The sequence below is a fragment of the Aethalodelphis obliquidens genome, unplaced genomic scaffold, assembly GCF_003676395.1.
Source record: "Aethalodelphis obliquidens isolate GAN/ISIS:26980383/991018 unplaced genomic scaffold, ASM367639v1 scaffold90, whole genome shotgun sequence".
In the NCBI taxonomy this organism is placed as follows: Eukaryota; Metazoa; Chordata; class Mammalia; order Artiodactyla; family Delphinidae; genus Aethalodelphis; species Aethalodelphis obliquidens.
Genome location: NW_020838034.1, coordinates 2,879,371 through 2,897,044, shown reverse-complemented (window position 1 = coordinate 2,897,044; position 17,674 = coordinate 2,879,371). Strand labels below are relative to the sequence as shown.

Below are 17,674 nucleotides of genomic sequence, written 5' to 3'. Positions count from 1 at the left end.
ATTTTGACTGATTCTTTGGGGGTGTATTAGTTAACTGATGGTGCAGGGGAATGGGAAAGGGAATGCAAATGATTTCCAAATCCACTTTTCAGATTGAGGTAAGGTGTGCCAGCCTTCTCCATTCTCAGTCTGTTAGAGATATCTAAAATTCTACATGAGGGCAAAGTCACAGAATATGGTGCCCAGTATTCTACTTCTGCCCAGCCACTGTTTAACACAGTTTCCCTCATAAGCACCTGGGAAAGTTTTTCTAAAAGTTTGCACAAGAAGTAGGGTGTGGGACTTCCCTGGTGGTCCAATGGGAAAGACTCCCCGCTTCCAGTGCAGGGGACCTGGGTTCGATACCTGGTCAGGGAACTGGATCCCGCATGCATGCCACAACTAAGAACTCCACATGCCGCAACGAAGATCCCACGTGCTGCAACTGAGACACGGTGCAGCCAAAATAAATAAATATTTTAAAAAAGAAGAGGTAGGTTGTGAGAGGTGACAGTATCAGTCACAGCTCACGATGGCCAGGGAAGTTAGGGTGTTGGGGCTGGTTGTAGAAACAACTTTGACCCTCAAGGGCAAAGCCAGGGATGCCCGCTACTGATAACGTGATGAGGGTCGGGGAGGTTGATAGCATGGAATCCTCCCAATACTCCTGAATTAAGTGGAATGGCTGGATTAGATCCTCTCAGGTTTCTTTCAGTCTGACATTTTGTGACTGGATCATCCACTGGCATTGGAAGGGCCCACGTTTCATCCCTTAGTTTAGAAAGCCTATGACACTTTCTTCACTGCCTTGGCTCCTTCCAGCAGAGGGCGGGCGGGGAGAGTATTGACTGTAGCCTCACTAGAAAGCGAGGCCCTCTGCTTTGAAGAAGCCGCAATCACCTAGAAAATGGAGCCGTCGTCTCTAGTAACTACAATTCCCAGCGGCCTCCACGCAGAGCACGTGCAGGAATGTGCCAGGCGCGATAGCATATTCCGCTTTGCCTTCAATTCCCGACGTGCTTCACGGTGCTCTTAGGCTTCCTAGATTTCCTACAAGGCCAAATTTCCTGTTTCTCGCTTGCTTTGCAGCAGCGGACTACAACTCCCAGCATGCAGAGAGGCTAGATTATCGTTGCGCGTCCATTGTACCATTAGACTACTTTTCCCAGAAAGCCGGGGGACGCTGTGGGGCGGGGCTTAGGTCCCACGTGCAGAAGGGACTGGCGGAGGCTCCGGGGCTCAGCGGGAAGCGGAGGTGAGAACCGCGTGGCCCGGACGTTTTGGCAGCTTTGGGCTGGTCCGAGAGCGGGAGCGGGAAGAGCCTTCTTTTACCCTGGCATGGCTTAGTGGCTTCGTCCGAGGTCTCCCTGCTTCGGAAGCTCGGAGCGGGTGGTTGCTGAAGACTGCTGGGGGATGGACATCACCCGTACCTAAGATGGGGCCGGCGGGGCCTTTGGAGCCGGGGTCTGAGGGAGCAGACGCTCTACCTCACTACCTAGCACGGCGCCCCAGAGCGCGCCATGAAAGCCCCACTGCGGAAGGGCACCAGCCTCTCCAGGGTTTGGAGAAAAAAAAGGAAAACATCTAGGGGGCTGGCTTCTGGGATCTCCTCCCAGAGCTTCAGATCTTGAATAGCTGAGGTTAAGGGACGTCTTGCAGCAATCACGCAGGAGTCTCGGGTCTTAAGATTGTCTTTTTTGGGGGCCGCACTGCGCGGCCTGCGGAATCTTAGTTCCCCCACCAGGGTTGGAACCCGTGCCCCCTACAGTCCTTCAGTGGAAGCGCAAAGTCTTAAGCACTGGACCGCCAGAGAATTCTGCTTCTATCAAGTCATGAACTAGGGCAAGTCTCCAGCTCTCAGGGCCTTGGTTTCCTCGTCCCCTGTCAACCTCCCGCGGAGAGCAGTGTGAAGATCAAATGCTGGGAATAGTGAAGTTCCTAGCATTAGACCTGTCACATAGTAGTGCTCCCTAAGCATTTTTTGATTCTGAATGGGAACACCAAGGCCCCTAACATTCATCCAGCATTAATTAAAAATAATATTAGGTCTTTTCCGTATAGAGAAGAGAAATGACCTGATATCTCACTGTTCAGATAAACCAGCTGATGTATTATTTTAAAGGTACGTGGTTAGAAAATGCAAACGTTATGGAAAGGAACAAGATGGAAAGAAATAGCCCTCCCAAACTTCCTCATCTCCAAAACAAGTACTTTATTTGTTCCCTGTTGCCTTCTTGTAAATATTTATGTCTGTGATAGAATATATATTTTTTAATTTACCCAAAAAAGGATACTATCCACATGATTCTGTACATTGCTTTGTTAAAATGTTAAAAATAACTCGAATGACAGAAACAACCCTGTAAAGTTTTATGGATGATGAAACTGAAGCTCGGAAGTCAAGTTGCCTAGGGTCACAGAATAAGTTGATGGTGGAGCGGGCACTAGAACCCAGGTCGTCTGATTCCCAATCCAGAGCTTTTAATGTCATTAGAGTGCACTTTAATTGTACTTTTAAGTTAGGCTTTATTCTTAGCTATGAAACAAGGTTAATGGTACCTCCTTCATCAGTTGTCCTTGGGCTTAAATGAGATGATACAGGAAAGCACTTAGCATGGCAACTGGAAGGTAGCAAGTGCTCAGCAAACTGAAGCACTTACTATTTTTGCCTTCAGTTGTCTCACCGCCCCATTGGTTTAGTCCATTATCCAAAATTGGGAGGCTTAGAGTACATACTTAGTTTGGAAATGTAGGACTCTATAATCCTAGAGTCTGGTTCTGGGTCCTTTTCCTTTAGAAAAGAAACTATCTTAGGGAGAAGTGGTTATTTCCTGATTGAGATTAGGAATTGGACATTTTGTAGGGACATTTTAATCCCAGTTTTTATCTCTGCCACCTGTTTGATTGTTTTACCTTATAACTGCCTGTTTTCTGGCTTTACGCCAGTGTTTTGTCCATTACTTGTTTTCTTTCCATCTTGCTGTTGGTGCATTTATTAAATAACTTTTTATTGAGTACCTACTACATGCCAGGCCCTGCTGGGATCTGCTGGATTCAAGGGTGATCTAGATAACATGGTCCCTGGCCTCAATGAAGTTTTGGACTTTGAAGTCAGATATATGTGGCTTTGAATGCTGATTCTCCCACATAGTAGCCTTATGACCATTGACAAGTCACTTAACTTCTCTGAGTCTCTATCGTCATCTGTAAAGCGAAGATAATATCTTGTGAGGATTCAGTAAGATCAAGTCCATTGAGCCATGAAGTAAGTGCTTAAGAAAATGTTGCTTCCCTTGTTTCTTTGCCCCTTTCTTTGTCCTACCCCAGAGCCGACTAGGAAGATTTCTGGGTCTTTCACCGGCCAGGGGATTTCTCACAGTCTCCAGCCATGCGGCTCTCTGCTTTGCTGGCCTTGGCATCCAAGGTCACTCTGCCTCCCAATTACCGCTATGGGATGAGCCGCCCAGGCTCCTTGTCAGACAAGAAGAAGAACCCTCCAGGGACTAGGCGGCGCCGGGTGGCTGTGGAACCTATCTCTGATGAAGACTGGCATCTGTTCTGTGGGGACAGGGTGAGAATCTCAGATGGGGTAGGGTGGCGGGGTGCTCCTGGGCAAGGATCTCCTTCCCTGATGGTCATCTCTTCCCACAGGTCGAGATCCTAGAAGGCAAGGACGCTGGGAAGCAAGGCAAAGTGGTTCAAGTTATCCGGCAGCGAAACTGGGTGGTCGTGGAGGGGCTGAATACAGTAAGTGAAGAGTGAGGATGGCGATGCTCAGGAAGCCTGTGCCATCCGTCCCTGTCCACTAAGAGCAGCACAGGGAGGCCAGAGACTGGCTGAGGGGATGGTGAGACAACTGAACCTTCTGCTTTTCAACTTGAATGCTCTGAGTTGTGGTAGACAAGCCCCCTTCTCACCTCCTGGGTTCTGATAGCCCCCTCCTCTTTTGGACAGCATTATCGCTATGTTGGCAAGACCGTGGATTACCGGGGAACCATGATCCCCAGCGAAGCACCCTTGCTCCACAACCAGGTCAAACTTGTGGATCCTGTGGACAGGCAAGCACATGGGGCTCTGGTCAGAGGGTTTCTTGCCCTCTGAGTCCACACAGCTGTTGACCATGTTTATCCAAAGGGAATGGTGGGTTGGATGTGCTGAAAATTGAGAGGGGCCATCCATGACCCCCCGTAGGAAACCCCAGTGCAGGGGTAGCAGAGAAACGAGATGGTGACCTTAGTGTTCTTAGTCATTGACTTTCGGGTTGGAACATAGGAGGGAGACCTAACTCCCTGGCTGGCCTCACTTCTTCTATCCCCTAGGAAACCCACTGAGGTGGAGTGGAGATTCACTGAGGCAGGAGAGCGGGTACGAGTCTCCAGAAGATCAGGAAGAATTATCCCTAAACCTGAATTTCCCAGAGCTGATGGCATCGTCCCTGAAACATGGATTGGTGAGGCTGGGTGAGGCGGCAAGAAGTGGGGGGGTGGGAGGAGTGGGAGTAAGGGATGTTAAGAAGCCCTCCCACCCATCTTCTTTTCTCTGGCTCAATAGGTGGCCCCAAAGACACGTCAGTGGAAGATGCTCTAGAAAAAACCTATGTGCCCAGTCTAAAGACACTGGAGGAGGAGGTGATGGAGGCGATGGGGATCCAGGAGACTCGGAGACATAAGAAAGTCTATTGGTATTGAGTCTGGGGAGAGCTGCTTCTCCCCTCCTTGCCTTAACCTTGAAGATTGGGGCCACCTCTTCTTCAGACTCTAATAAAGAGCCTTGGGTCCTGTGTGTGCAGCTGCTGTCTTTTGGTAGACTGGCACCCCTAACGCCTGTTTCAAGGACTGAGGGAGGGAGCATCTGTCTTGATGTTATGACAAAACCTGGATAGAAGTTAGCCAGCCTTAAGGTGGTCCTCCCAAAGGGCAGGGCCTGCAGATTCTGGGATGGAGATCTAAGGGAGAGACAGCTTCCCTCCATGGAGACCTCTGAGTAACAAGGTGCTACCTGTTAGGGAAGACAGTGGGGACTGGGGATGTGAGACCTAATTTAGCACCTCTGCAGGATTCGGTAGGGAGGGTGCATGTCTGTCCTTTCCTATACTTAATAGAAAAGACAGAGAAGTAAAGATTTCAATTTTTTAATAAATTAAAAATAACTTTTTGCATAATGTTACATAACAGAGGGAGAGAAAGGGTATGAAGCTGAAGGTTTGTAGGGAACCAGGATTCCACGGAGGATGCTGGTTCTCTGGCTGAGGAGGTGGGTGAAGACTCCGCCACCCAGTGTGGTACCTGGCAGTTTCAGATGGGGTCTGAGATATGCCCTTCCTCAGGCTGTGTCAGCTGTCTTCAGTCTCCAGAACAGAGAAGGTCTCACCCAGAGGCCTTTTGGTGGCCACCAGAACCAGGTTTCTCGGAGAGAGTTCAGGGCTGAAGATGGGCAGGAGCTCAGCATGGAAGCCTATGAGAAAGGCAGGGCTACTCAGAAGGGGAGAAATGGAACAGACTCTTAGCCACTTCCTGCTTAGCCTGTAGGCATAGCCCCTTTTCCCCATAGGGGAGGCTCCAGGGGGTCTAAGGAGACCCAGCTCTCCAGGAACATGAGTGCCCGAGACACTGACTCGGGAGGAGGCAGTCTGCAGCACATCGTAGGTTCTCAGTGCCTGGGATGCTGGCTTAAAATGCACCTCAGGGAGGTACCACCACAGGCAGATTCAGTAGGAATTTGCATTAACAAGTTCCCCTTCCCCCATCTGACTCTGAAGCAGCTGGTCTGAGAATCACCACAGCAAGGAACCTAGTCCTGGCAGGTGCAGGGGCCAGGACCTGAAGGAGAGCCCTAGAACTCCAGCCCCTCTGGGCCTGGGTCCCTGCTTTGGCCACCCTCACCCTGCTCCTGAAGGTAGAGCAGCCGGTCCAGTAGAATCAGTGTCTCCACCAGCGGGGCCAGCAGCAGGGCCAGGCTGAAGAAGGCCACCACACGGTTCTCCTGGGCCTGGTGGGCCCGAAGGGCAGCCAGATTCAGCGGCAGGTGGGGGTCAAGCCCCACCCGCTGGAGCCCCCGCTGCACGTATCTGTGGGGTCAGCCACAGAGAGCACTCAGTTTGGTTTTAGAACCCCCCTCCCCCATTCAAACTGTCCATTCCTAATTCAATTCCAGCTGTAATAGATTTGCCACCCTAAGGCATTTTTAAATGTTTTTCTGGCTGTGAGCTGTCTGTCCAATAGCAAATCAATCCAAAAATTTATTTTCATCCTAATCTGTCCAATTATTTAGCCATATTTTTAGCATTTCAAAAACTTGATAAAAGAGTGACAACTGCCTTTTAAAGAAAGTTTGAAGCTGCTTCAGAACTCAAAATCACTCCCCTCCTCCCAGCACGTTTAGATTTTCTTCAGGACATGCTAAACAGTTGAGGGTGGGAGGGGAGTCATACCTCCAGTAGGTGATACCCCCCTCCTCACGCCCCCCCCCCCAACTCCCCAGCCTCACTCTTCAATCTTCAGCTCGTGGACCCTGGGGATCCCCTGCACGCCTGGCCGACGGAGCTCGGGCCGGGCACGCCGGATGACTGTCTCCAGTGCTGCCCGGTAGCAGTGGGTTCGGAGGCCAGGGCCTGCTTTCTGCAGCCGCTCAGCGTATTCCTCCAGGGCGTGGCAGGCCCCCTCCCGTAGCCTGTAGGGCAGTTCACGGCCGGGCAGCCCAGCCACCCACTGACTCAGTGGGTAGCCACCGGGGTCACTCAGCTTCATGTAACAGCAGCCCACTGAGGCCAGGGCCGCCACCTCAGGGCGGCAGAAGTGCCTCAGCAAGGCAACACTCAGATCCCCACAGGCGTGGAGGCCTGTCAGCAGCAAGCGGGCCTCACTCTGAGGTGAGTTCTCCAGTGGAAGCAGGAGCTCCTCACACAGGGCCGTGGGGTCTACCCACCTAACCACATGGTGGGGGCGGTGGCGAGGGCCAGTGTGGACCACCTGTGGAGGCAGGACAGAACAGAGGCAGATGGGAAGCCGGCTTCCCGTCCCCGTGCCACCTCAAGCCACGGGAATGGATCTGTCCTCCGAGTTCCTTCCCAAGGAGGAAGGTGGGGGAGAAACGGGGGCAGAGGAGAAAGTGGAACTTTAAATCAGGAGATGGGATAGATTCTGGGTCTGTTATTAGTAACTGCAGGTCTTTTCGTCTGAGCTTCCTCATTTGATTGGCCACTTTTTACAGGTGGCTGTGAGAAGGACGTATCGGTGTGGAAAGCACTTTTTAACTAGAAGGTGCCTTTAAGATATGAGGAGGCTTTGGGAAAGGGGTAGCAGAAATAGAGACACGCCATGTCAAGCTGAGAAACTTAAAAGAGGAAATTAGCCTTGGTGCCCAATTCCAGCCAAGCAGACCCTGCTCTCACGGTCCTGGCTGCAGGAAGGGCTGCTCTACCTGTGGGTTCCTCTTCTCCTCTTTCTGCAGAGCCTGCAGGAGCTCCTGGTCTAGGCGCTGGGCTCTCTCCACCAGTCTCTGATCCCCTTCAATGCTCTTCACCATCAGCCCCAGCCCCAGGGACATGAAGCGGGAGAGATGGCCCTGGAGTCCCGAGAGGGAGGGTGGAGACAGCCCCGTTCAGTGTCCTCTCCACTGTCCCCCTCCCTATCTGTGGTTTGGACGCCTGGGTCCTAGGCCCCCAGAAGGCTTAAATTCTGCCCAGCTTGCTTCTACCACTCCTTAGCACCTGCCTCCCTGGGCCTGTGGCCCGATAACCTGTCTTCCAGCTGTTCTATCCCCACAACAAAAAACCAGAACATTAGGGGTCTGGCTCACCTGGCCTGAGCCTACATCCACAACTTGGGTGCAGCCTGTGAGGTCACTCAGCTTCTTCACCAACTGAAAGAGGAGGGAACAAAGGTCTCCTGCCATTGGTGTTGGCTCCCAGGGCAAACACCCATAATGAGGGTGGAGGAGCTGAAGATGGCAGAGGAAGATGGGTAGAGGGAAGAGACAAGAGACATGGAAACCAAAATGGGGTGTGCTGACCCCAGGCTCAGGCTACTGTCTTTGCTCCTCTCAGGCTAGTGATTCAGTCTCCTCCACAGAACAAGAGCCCTGCTGTGAAACCGTGAGCAGATTGTGAAGGTTATCAGAACAAGATTAAGCCAGTGATTCAAATACAGCCACCAAACAACCCAGCAAAAGGATGAAGATATGATTATAGTGTATCTGACAAGGAAGGGACCTTCTGGGGCCTCTGGTCCTGCAGGTAATATAAGGTGCCCACACCTTTGTAACCCATAGGCTTAAGGAGTCCCCAGGCTCCCAGATACCACCTATACCCCAGCCATCTCCTCACCTCTCCCAGCCTCCGAATCTCATGCTGCTTCTTGGGCCTGACATGTTTCCGGAATGGAGCTGTCAGTCGGGAACTCTGGCTGGGGTTCTCCAGGAACTCTGAGGGGGTCTGAAACCCAGGCGTCCGGGTAAAAGCCAGGGCATAGGCTGTGGACTTCAGGGCCAGCAGGGTGAGTGGCCACACCGACCTGTACCTGAGATAGCCCACCCAGGCCCCCAGTGAATAGTCCCATTGCATCCTGAGTGTGCAAGTTTACAACCCAGGAAGCCCTTGTGAGACTCTGAGCAATGGCTCCCTGCAGGGCTCAGCACCAAGCCCCCCAACACAGGTGCCCTCTTGCCCATACCTGGCCACTTCCCCTTCCCCAGGCTTCCCCAGCAGCAGTGTGGCCAGCTGTGGCGGGTTCAGTCCATCCAGGGCTTCCTGCCATGAGCAAGGGAGTGTGCCCCATAGGTTGTCTGTGAAAAATTCCTGTAGGGGAAAGGGAGAAGCAATCAACAGGCTACTACTCTTCCCATTCTTCCCTGCCCCACTCAACACATGGCCACTGGCTGCAACTAACAGGCACCTCTACTCATTGGCTGTCATCTCTTCTCTGAAGCCTGCTCTAGCCTCCCCCTCCTTCCTCTGAGCCCAAACTGCATTTTGGACACATCTCTCCTTTTAGCAGTGTCCCCACTTATTTATGTGTCTGTTTCCTCCACTCAACTAAAGGGCAGGGATGGTGGGTTCACATCTGCATCCTCAACACCACAGTGACTGACGCCCAGTATTAGTGTTACCATCTAGTAACCTACCATTAGATGTGCCAGACATTATATATGTCAGAATGTTGGGTGTTTTTTTTTTTTTTTTGCCCGAACTGCGTGGTTTGTGGGATCTTAGTTCCCCAACCAGGGATTGAACCCAGGCCCTCCGCAGTGAAAGTGCCGAGTCCTAACCACTGGACCACCAGGGAATTCCCTGCCAGAATGTATTTTTATTCATTCATTTATTCAACACAAATTCTGGAGCTTTGGCTAGGCACCAAGTTCTATCCTAGGCTCAGGGGATACAAACAATGAAGCAGACAGACAAGATCCTTGCTCTTACAGAGCTTACATTTTAAAAAATTATTTCAGATAACATCAAATGCCACATAGACAATAAAACACTAATGAAACAGTAACAATGGAGAGTTTGAGACAGTACTATTTTAGAGCAATGAGGGAAGACTTGTCTGAGAAGGTGACACTTGAGCTGAGACTTGAATGATGAACAGGAAACAACACATGTAAAAAAATTCAGGCAGTGGTTGCCAGAGTCAGGGGGTGGGGGTGGGTAAAATGGGTGAGGAGGGTCAAAAGGTACAAACTTCCAGTTACAAAATAAATGTCATGGAGATGTAATGTACACCATAGTGACTATAGTAAATAATACTGTATTGTATACTTGAAAGTACTGTGCACTTGAAAGTTGCTGAGAGAAGATCTTAAAAGTTCTCATCACAAGAAAAAAATGTAGCTATGTACGGTGATGGATATTAACTAGACTTACTGTAATCATTTCGTAATATATACAAATCACTATATTATACACCTGAAACTAAAATGTCAATTCTATCTCAATTTTTAAAAATTCAGGTAATAGCAAACACAGAATACTATAATATGCCAGGCACTGTCTGAAACATTTTACGTATATTAATGCATTTAATCCTCACAATTACCCTATGAGATAGTACTATTTTTATCCCCCATTTTACCGATAAGGAAACCAAAGTACAGCAATTAAGTATTCTGTCTAAGTCAAAAAGCTAGTAAGTGGCACAGCTGGGATTTGAAACCAATTTGACTCTAGAGTTCTTGCTCTTAACCACCCTACTCAATTGCCTTTCTGTGGAGGAAAAACATTCCAGGCAGATCAGTAGTGTACAGATCAGTGTAGTACAGTGAATGTGGGAGAGACTGAAATGTGATGGGGTTTAAAAGAGAGCAGGGGACAGATCATGTAGGGTTTTATAGGTAATGGTAAAGAATTACAATTTCATCAAAATACCTAAGAAGCAAGAAGTGTCCTGGTGAGATTTACATTTTTAAAAGATTAATCTGGCTGTTTTGTGAAGAACTGGGTATGGAGGAGAGGAAGCAAACAGAGAGATCAGTTAGGAAGTAGTCCAGGAGAGAGATGATGTTGGCTTGTCCTAGGGTGGTGGCAATGGAGACAAATGGGTGAATTTGGATCTATTCTGGAAGTTGAGCCAATAGGACTTGTTGAAGGGCTGGATCGTAGATCAATGAAGAAAAGAGCTGAATCGAGCATGGCTTCTGGGTTTGGGAGCTGAACAATTCGGTGGATGTTGGTGCCATTTATACATCATCTCATTTATTCTTCACAATGATCCTTCAAAAAGAGATCCATTTTACTGCTCAGGAACTGAGGCAAGGAGGAATGTTTTTTTTTATGCCTAAGGTTAACACAGTAGGGGAGGCAGGATTCTAGTCCAAGTCTGTCAACTCCAAAGTTGGAATTGTCCATTACACTGCAAAGCCAGGAATTTATTCAAAGCTTGAATGAATGAACATGTGTGTTCTCGAAACACCTCACATGTTTCTGGGAGAGTTTAACGTAGCTGCAGCAGCATGGCTCAAATGTCCATGCGTTTTATTACTTTGGACTCGAGAGGGTTAGAAAAACAACCTAGATGCTAAAACTATTAATATTTAGGTCATCTGAAAGAAAAAGAAGGGGGGGGGGGCTGCCCCAGCTTTAACCCTTTCTTGTACAGACAGAAGACTGAATAAACATTAGAAAAGAGATCAGAAGCTAACTCTACATTCTTCCCCTGCCGTGGCTAGGGAGCCACCCACATAACCAGGAACACCCCACCCACAACCCTGTGGCCTCACAATGATGTAGGCGTCCAGGATGGAACGGTAGAGCGTCACGACCCGGGTGAGGTTCACAGCTAGCTGCCTCCTCGCTTCGTGAGAGAGGCCCCGGGCGGAGACCCCCGGCATTCCGGGTCCCAGCCGGTGGCGCGGGGAGGGAGAATGCAGTGAGGCGGTAACCTGGGTCAGGACTACGCGGGTCCGGGACCCGGGCTTGGCTCAGCTCTGCAGAACCGGAAGAAAGCGCTCAGAACCCGGTCCCAGACGCCGCCTTTCCGGGATTCGAGCTTGGGGTTGAAGACTTGAGGCACCCTCCTGACGTCACAGGCCGCGACGTCCCATAGACCGAAGCTGTCAGCATTGGACGCAAACCGGGAGGCGGTGCCAGCGCAGTGACGCCACAGAGGCGTGCCGCGGCGCCCACCTCAAGGAGTGGGGCGGGCCAAGTTCCAGGTCCCGCCTCCAGATCCCGCCCCTTCCCATACACTTCCCTCTTCTAACGGAAGTGAGGCCCGGGGCCTCCGGCACGCTGCAGTGCCAGTTTGTAGCGGTCTCCTCACACCTTCGAATTGTACCTCCACTGGGCTAGAGGGGCCGGGGAGAGCATCCCGCCTCCGCCCCCACCCACGCCGCCCCGCCGCCGCCGCCGCCGCCGCCGCCGCCGCTGCCGCTGCCGCATCTCACACACTAGGAATCCCTGGCCTCGCTCCCGGAGGCAGGTGCGCTGTGGGTACGCGGGCCCGGCCTCCGGCGCGTTCCAATCCGCTAGCCTGCCGGCTCGGGCCTCGCCTACGCGCGCCAATTTCCGCATCCGGCTCCTGGCGCTTCCGGTCTTAGCTGGGCCCATCTGGGAGGTAGGTGTGTGAGGGTGGGAAGCTGGCTCCGTGGCTTGGACGACCAGAGTGTGCTGTCCCCAGCCTCGGTTTTCCCCTCCGCTAATATGTGTTGTCAAAGGTCCTTTCTTGGGAGAAGGACTTGAGTGAGCTGCATGTGGAGATTTCCTTCACGTGGAGATGAGGGAAATGGGTGCCTGAATTTCTATCTCTGTCCTTGGGACCCGCGCTGGGGATGCCTGGGTAATTCAGAGGTCAACTATGTCAAACCTGTGACTGCCTTCGAGCATACTTAGACGTTCCTTCCCTGGGCAAATGATAGAGCTCACCTATTCTGGCGTTCCAGATCACAAGAGTTTCAGATGGTTGGCCCTGCAACCCCCTCAGTTTACAAATGAGACTGAGATCTAGAGAGGGGAAATGGCCTTCCTAATACCATACTGCTGGAGAATTGTGGGGCTTCCCCGGAACCCAGGCTTCCTGGTTCAGAAGGAAGTCCTCCTTCCATCATTTCACATTTCACGTTATCTGAGAGGTTACTCTGATGTCTTTCCTCTCTCCTTTAAGTCCTACGGAGATGGGTCTTATCTTACTGGTTCCCAGGCCTATGGACTCCGTTATCAGGATCATTTTCTTCCCCAGGGTATACTACAAACCTCCAGATGTTGGCCTATGGGATTCAGCAGAGGATGAGTTGTCCATCCTCTCATTGGTAAGCTGTTTTTCCCAACTGTTCTCCCACCATCCACCGTCATCATGTCTACCTTACTCCTCAATCTGGATTTTGGCGAACCTCCCCCCAGAAGGGCATTAGAAGGCAATGCCAAGCACCAAAAATTTGTCAAGAAGCGGCGGCTCTTGGAAAGGAAAGGCTTTCTGAATAAGAAGCAGCAGCCCCCTAGCAAGGTCCCTAAGTTGCGCTCAGAACCTTCAAAGAAAGGGGACACTCCCAAGGTGGATGGCACTTGGAAGGCCCCTCCCCTTCCAAAAAAGAAGACTGCTGCTTCCAGCAGTGGGTCAGAGCAGTCCCTGGACAAGAAAGCTGCAGTGCCTTGGCTGACCCCTGCTCCTTCACAGAAAGCTGGTTCTGTTGTGGCTAAAGTAGATTTGCTGGGGGAGTTCCAGAGTGCCCTACCAAAGATCAAGAGCCTCCCAATTCGCCCCCAGAAGAAGGGCTCCCAGAAGAACCCTCCTCAGAAGACTGCCCCACAGATCTCCACCCAAGCTCACTCAGAGAATAAATACCCTGGAGCATCCCAGAAGATGCCAACGAAGATGGTGGCAATTGACTGTGAGATGGTGGGCACAGGACCCAAGGGGCATGTCAGTTCCTTGGCTCGATGTAGCATTGTCAGCTACAGCGGAGATGTGCTTTATGATGAGTACATCCTTCCCCCCTGCCACATTGTGGACTACCGGACCAGATGGAGCGGTATCCGGAAGCAGCACATGGTGAATGCTACACCCTTCAAGATTGCTCGGAGCCAGGTGAGAGGCATGGGAGATGGTGGTAGCAGCGGGGTGGGTGGGGAGAGGTCCAAATCATTTTTCTGCAAAGAATATCACCCTGGGGAGGCGCCGAAGGATTGTGGAGGGAGGGATGGAGTGGGTGGAGTAGCAGATGAAGAAGGCTTTCTGTTGGGATAAGGAGTGGTGAGAGTCTGGAAAGTTACAATTAGCGGGTGTAACGAACTTTATTAAGATCTTTTAGGTCCCAAGTGGAATCCTCATCTGGAGAACCGGGAATCTGCTAGAGAAATATCAGCCAGTGATGGACAGAGCAACAGGCATGAGTGCCAGGGGGAAAGGGCTCAATTTGAGAATGCCTTGTAGAGGTGGGGTCTAGGGTTGAGAATAGAGAGGTGGAGAGGGCTTCCCAAGCAAGAAGTAGCCTGTGGCAATGTGGAAAGTTGGTGGTAGGAGAAGGCAGAACATTGACAGAAGGAGCTGGGGCATATTTGTATAACTGGAACAGGTAGCCTGCAGTGGAGGGGATAAAAGACACCGGGCTGGTATGTTGGGGTTCTCATCTCACTCACTGAGCAAACCTAGCCACTGTAAGTCCTATGCTGAATACTGGAGGCCCAACAAATGAACAGGAGAGGAGGGTGAGCCGGTAAATGTGAAGGGGAAGGGAGCCTGCTGGTCTTGGAAGGCCTCCAGAGGGCGCCTTTGGTCCACTTCTTTGTAATTTCAGCTCCACATTCTTTGCCTTCTCTAGACACACACTGTTCCAATAATTCCTCATATGCCAGAGCAGTCAGTTGGAGGAATTTCATCAGAGGTGGAACAGCTGGATTTTAGAAGGAACTTGAAGAGTTGAAGAACATCCTGTGCACCAGGGGCATAGCTGAGCAAAGGCTTGGGAGAGGCAGAAGATGGGGTGGGCCTGAAAGAGCAAATCCACTTAGCTTTAAGGCAGGCTATATGTTGAAATTAATGCGAAGTAAAGGTGTTAGTGGTCAGTAAACTGCAGGTGCAGTTAGGAGCAACTAAATACCAAGTTGATTGGACTATATCTGGCTTTCATCATAAAAACCAGTGCCCAAGCTGGGGTATGAGACTAAGGTACATTCAGATGAGTCTTTTCCCTTCCAAGGGGTCCCATTGGGAGGCCAGGCATTGATTCCAGGCCTGTTGCTCTTGTTCACAATCTGTTTGGAACCCCATTTTGGTAATGGCCTTCAGAGCTCATGACATATTCTTTAGTTATCCTCATTGGCAGTATGTTCTTATGCGTTAAGATTCTGAAATGGTGAGAAATTATTTGGTTCCAAGAATGGTGTGAATAAGGTTCCTGACCAGCTGGTAAATACCCTCTGGTTATGAGCAGGAGGAGCTATGAAGCGCCGGGACTGATTTGTTAAAGCAGCATAAGTGTGGGCACTTGATCACTTCTCTCTGCAGCCTTAGTCTTAATCTTTTTCTTTTTTGAGGTGGGGCGCTGTACCTCACAGCTTGCAGGACCTTAGTTCCCTAACCAGGGATCGAACCCCGGCCCCAGGCAGTGAGAGTGCCGAGTCCTAACCACTAGACTGCCAAGGAACTCCCAATTCTTAACCTTTTATGGCTTGTAGGCTCTTTGAGAATCTGATGAAAGCCATGGATTCCCCCGCCCCAAAAAAAGGCAAACATATGCATATCTATTTGCATATAATTTGGGGCTTCCAGTACCTTCCTGGAGCCCATCTTTAACAACATTTATCCCAGCCTATGTCAAAGGCCAACATAATGATCATGGTTAAAGAACTTCAGGTATCAAGCCAGGACTGAACTAGGTAGTTACATGAACATCACATTGGGGTGGAAATTAATGTGAAGATAAGGTGCCACTGGTGATGTAAATCCAAACAGGGTTACACCATAGAAAATACCTACTTTTACCTTGGGGAGAGGAGACAGATTTCAGGTGAAAGAAAACTTGTGGAAGAGGGCATTTCAAGGATGAGGCAGGTGGGCAATTGGTTAAAAGAACCTAGAAGGACTTAAGCAGCCATGTTGGGCTTTGAAGATGCAGGGGCTACATCTTTGAATGCTGTTCCTCACCACCTCTTCTCCCATGCCTGTTTCAGATCTTGAAGATTCTCACAGGGAAGATAGTGGTGGGGCATGCCATCCACAATGACTTCAAAGCCCTTCAGTATTTTCACCCTAAGTCCCTCACCCGAGACACCTCCCATATCCCCCTCCTCAACCGTAAGGCCGACTGCCCAGAGAATGCAACCGTGTCTCTGAAGCATCTCACCAAGAAGCTGCTGAGCCGGGACATCCAGGTAGCGTCTTCCCAAATGCTGCCAGACCTCTGGCCTGGACACTGAAGGCTCTCCTGCTGCCTTTCTCCAGGCTCTGACCCTCAAATTCCTCTGGTTGTAGAGAGATCTGGATGGGATGCTCTGATGGGAAGAGCTTTGGGCAAAGGGGTCCATCTCTACATAGGGATAACTATTCCTGTTCTCTACCTCCCAGAGTGTTCCAAAGGATACTTGGAAAAGGAAAAAAGCCTGAAAGTGGGGATAAAACCCTAACTAAGAAAAGTAGAAAGCAGGTAGTTGTGGTGGTCTAAAAGACCACGTAGTGGATGCAAGAGGCTCTTATGTATTTCATATGTTTGGCAGTCAAAGAGGGGATGGCCTGCCTGGCATGAGGCTGTAGACACATGTCATATACAGATCAGTTAAGGAACTGGGGAAGGTGGAAGACTCAGAAGGCCTGTCTATGGTCTGGTTTGTTGTGCCTCTACAGAAGAATGTAGAACAATATGGTATGTCCATGTTGCTACAGAAAGGATTGAGGCAGACAGTAGCATAGGAGTTGAACCCCTGAAATGAGGTAAGGAGTAGGCTCTCACCACAGGTCTACCTTTGTAGCCCGCTACCTGCAGAAGCAGCAGCATCAGTGGGTTGGAGGGAGCCAGTTGGGAAGGGAAGAAACAGTCTCTTGTAGCTTCATGTTCTTTTCTTCCTCCCTTTTCTTCCTTCTCTCAGGTTGGGAAAAGCGGACATTCCTCTGTGGAAGATGCTCAGGCCACCATGGAGCTGTACAAGTTGGTCGAAGTTGAGTGGGAACAGCACCTGGCCCAGAATCCCCCAAAAGACTAGTGCCAGTGGGGACACTGGTGGTGTGGGGAGGCAGAGGCAGCACCACACCCAGGAGAACAGGGCAGTGGACCAGTGGACAGCTCTACCAGCTCTACACCTTTGGAAACTAGAGTTGTTGGGGAGAGTGAGGCTCCACCCCAGACTTAAAATCCATTAAAATTTCACCTCAGGTGTTGTTAAGTGTTCCATGGAAGGAGGAAGGCTCCATGTCAGAACCCAGCCCTGAAGGCTGTTTACCTCTTAAATGGTGCTAACCATGGGTCCCAGGGTGCTTTGCTCCTGGGAAAGCCTTTTGACTTTCAAGGGGCAGGGCATACTGGGAAGTGTAGTTTCCCAAACTGCCTTATCACTAGGGTGACCATATGTCTCATTTTATGCCTTTTGTTCTCAAGTAATTAGCAGCACCGTGTTGAACTTTCCAAAAGTATCCTGCTGGATGATAACTTGTATGATCACAGTTTCTCTCAGACTTTTTTTGGCTCAGAGTCTACATCCAGTCTGTGTTGGGATATCACCTGTTCTTTCCACCTTGACTTCCAGAGGAGCCATCCCTGGTGAGGTTTAGTTCTTAGGGTTACAAGGAAGTAGAGGTAAGAGAGTGTGACTTGGAAATCAATTTTTCGGATTTAGGAAAGCAGCCTCTTTCCTAAAGTGATAGAGGATTTATTTAATTTAGACCCCACTTGGAAGGTTAAAGAAGAATTCAAAGTGTTTTAATGGTTTTTAGTCTTTTACTTTGCTAAACCAAGCCTTTTAAAACTCAAATTATTCCCTTGATAAATTTTTATAAAGGAAAAACAATTGTGTGATGTTTTCTTTATAACTTCACGTTAAATAGCTTTGTCACAGGATCCTGTAGAGCTGTAATTCTGATAGGGGGTCCAGGGTCTGTGTGAATGACACTAACTGGGCCCTGGTTTCCTGGAAGTCATCAAGAAGCGCTGACCAAGCCTTTGTGTGTAGCCCATGTGCTCTGCTGCCTTGTCCTCGTCCCTACCACAAGTCAACGAGCACACCTAAAGTGACACCCCAAGCCATGCGAACACCCTCACACAGAGGGTATGTGACCAA

At 50.1% G+C, this 17,674-nt stretch overlaps 3 protein-coding genes across 4 annotated transcripts; 2 read left to right on the top strand and 1 right to left on the bottom strand.

Moving 5' to 3' along the window:
- Positions 1 to 1,129: 1,129 nt before the first annotated feature.
- On the top strand, positions 1,130 to 4,761 carry MRPL24 (mitochondrial ribosomal protein L24). Its single transcript, XM_027095299.1, has 6 exons — positions 1,130 to 1,234; positions 3,307 to 3,550; positions 3,631 to 3,726; positions 3,934 to 4,037; positions 4,299 to 4,429; positions 4,531 to 4,761. Exons 2-6 carry the CDS (start codon positions 3,368 to 3,370, stop codon positions 4,665 to 4,667), a joined length of 651 nt encoding a protein of 216 aa, XP_026951100.1. The 5' UTR covers positions 1,130 to 1,234; positions 3,307 to 3,367; the 3' UTR covers positions 4,668 to 4,761.
- A 333-nt stretch (positions 4,762 to 5,094) lies between these two features.
- METTL25B (methyltransferase like 25B) lies at positions 5,095 to 11,511 on the bottom strand. Of its 2 annotated transcripts, none has more exons than XM_027095294.1 (8): positions 11,191 to 11,511; positions 8,649 to 8,773; positions 8,303 to 8,495; positions 7,777 to 7,839; positions 7,399 to 7,542; positions 6,466 to 6,947; positions 5,862 to 6,046; positions 5,095 to 5,433 (listed from the first exon to the last, which is right to left on the bottom strand). In XM_027095294.1, the coding sequence occupies exons 1-8, from the start codon at positions 11,299 to 11,301 to the stop codon at positions 5,312 to 5,314; spliced, it is 1,425 nt and encodes a 474-aa protein (XP_026951095.1). In that variant the 5' UTR covers positions 11,302 to 11,511; the 3' UTR covers positions 5,095 to 5,311. The 2 variants fall into 2 exon arrangements, with proteins under 2 accessions (XP_026951095.1, XP_026951096.1); XM_027095295.1 differs by having other exon boundaries at positions 8,303 to 8,410; positions 11,191 to 11,306.
- A 14-nt stretch (positions 11,512 to 11,525) lies between these two features.
- On the top strand, positions 11,526 to 17,401 carry ISG20L2 (interferon stimulated exonuclease gene 20 like 2). Its single transcript, XM_027095296.1, has 4 exons — positions 11,526 to 12,026; positions 12,648 to 13,493; positions 15,578 to 15,778; positions 16,490 to 17,401. Exons 2-4 carry the CDS (start codon positions 12,762 to 12,764, stop codon positions 16,601 to 16,603), a joined length of 1,047 nt encoding a protein of 348 aa, XP_026951097.1. The 5' UTR covers positions 11,526 to 12,026; positions 12,648 to 12,761; the 3' UTR covers positions 16,604 to 17,401.
- Positions 17,402 to 17,674: the final 273 nt, after the last annotated feature.

Excerpts from the sequence above, each read along its gene's own strand:
- MRPL24 (XM_027095299.1), top strand. The coding sequence starts at position 3,368 with ATGCGGCTCTCTGCTTTGCTGGCCTTGGCATCCAAGGTCACTCTGCCT. Across the intron at positions 3,551-3,630 it reads ATCTGTTCTGTGGGGACAGG|GTCGAGATCCTAGAAGGCAA; the intron begins GTGAGAATCTCA and ends CTCTTCCCACAG. Across the intron at positions 4,038-4,298 it reads CTTGTGGATCCTGTGGACAG|GAAACCCACTGAGGTGGAGT; the intron begins GCAAGCACATGG and ends TCTATCCCCTAG.
- METTL25B (XM_027095294.1), bottom strand. The coding sequence starts at position 11,301 with ATGCCGGGGGTCTCCGCCCGGGGCCTCTCTCACGAAGCGAGGAGGCAG. Across the intron at positions 8,774-11,190 it reads TCCTGGACGCCTACATCATT|GAATTTTTCACAGACAACCT; the intron begins GTGAGGCCACAG and ends TTTCCCCTACAG. Across the intron at positions 7,543-7,776 it reads TGGATGTAGGCTCAGGCCAG|GGCCATCTCTCCCGCTTCAT; the intron begins GTGAGCCAGACC and ends TCGGGACTCCAG.
- ISG20L2 (XM_027095296.1), top strand. The coding sequence starts at position 12,762 with ATGTCTACCTTACTCCTCAATCTGGATTTTGGCGAACCTCCCCCCAGA. Across the intron at positions 13,494-15,577 it reads TCAAGATTGCTCGGAGCCAG|ATCTTGAAGATTCTCACAGG; the intron begins GTGAGAGGCATG and ends TGCCTGTTTCAG. Across the intron at positions 15,779-16,489 it reads TGCTGAGCCGGGACATCCAG|GTTGGGAAAAGCGGACATTC; the intron begins GTAGCGTCTTCC and ends TCCTTCTCTCAG.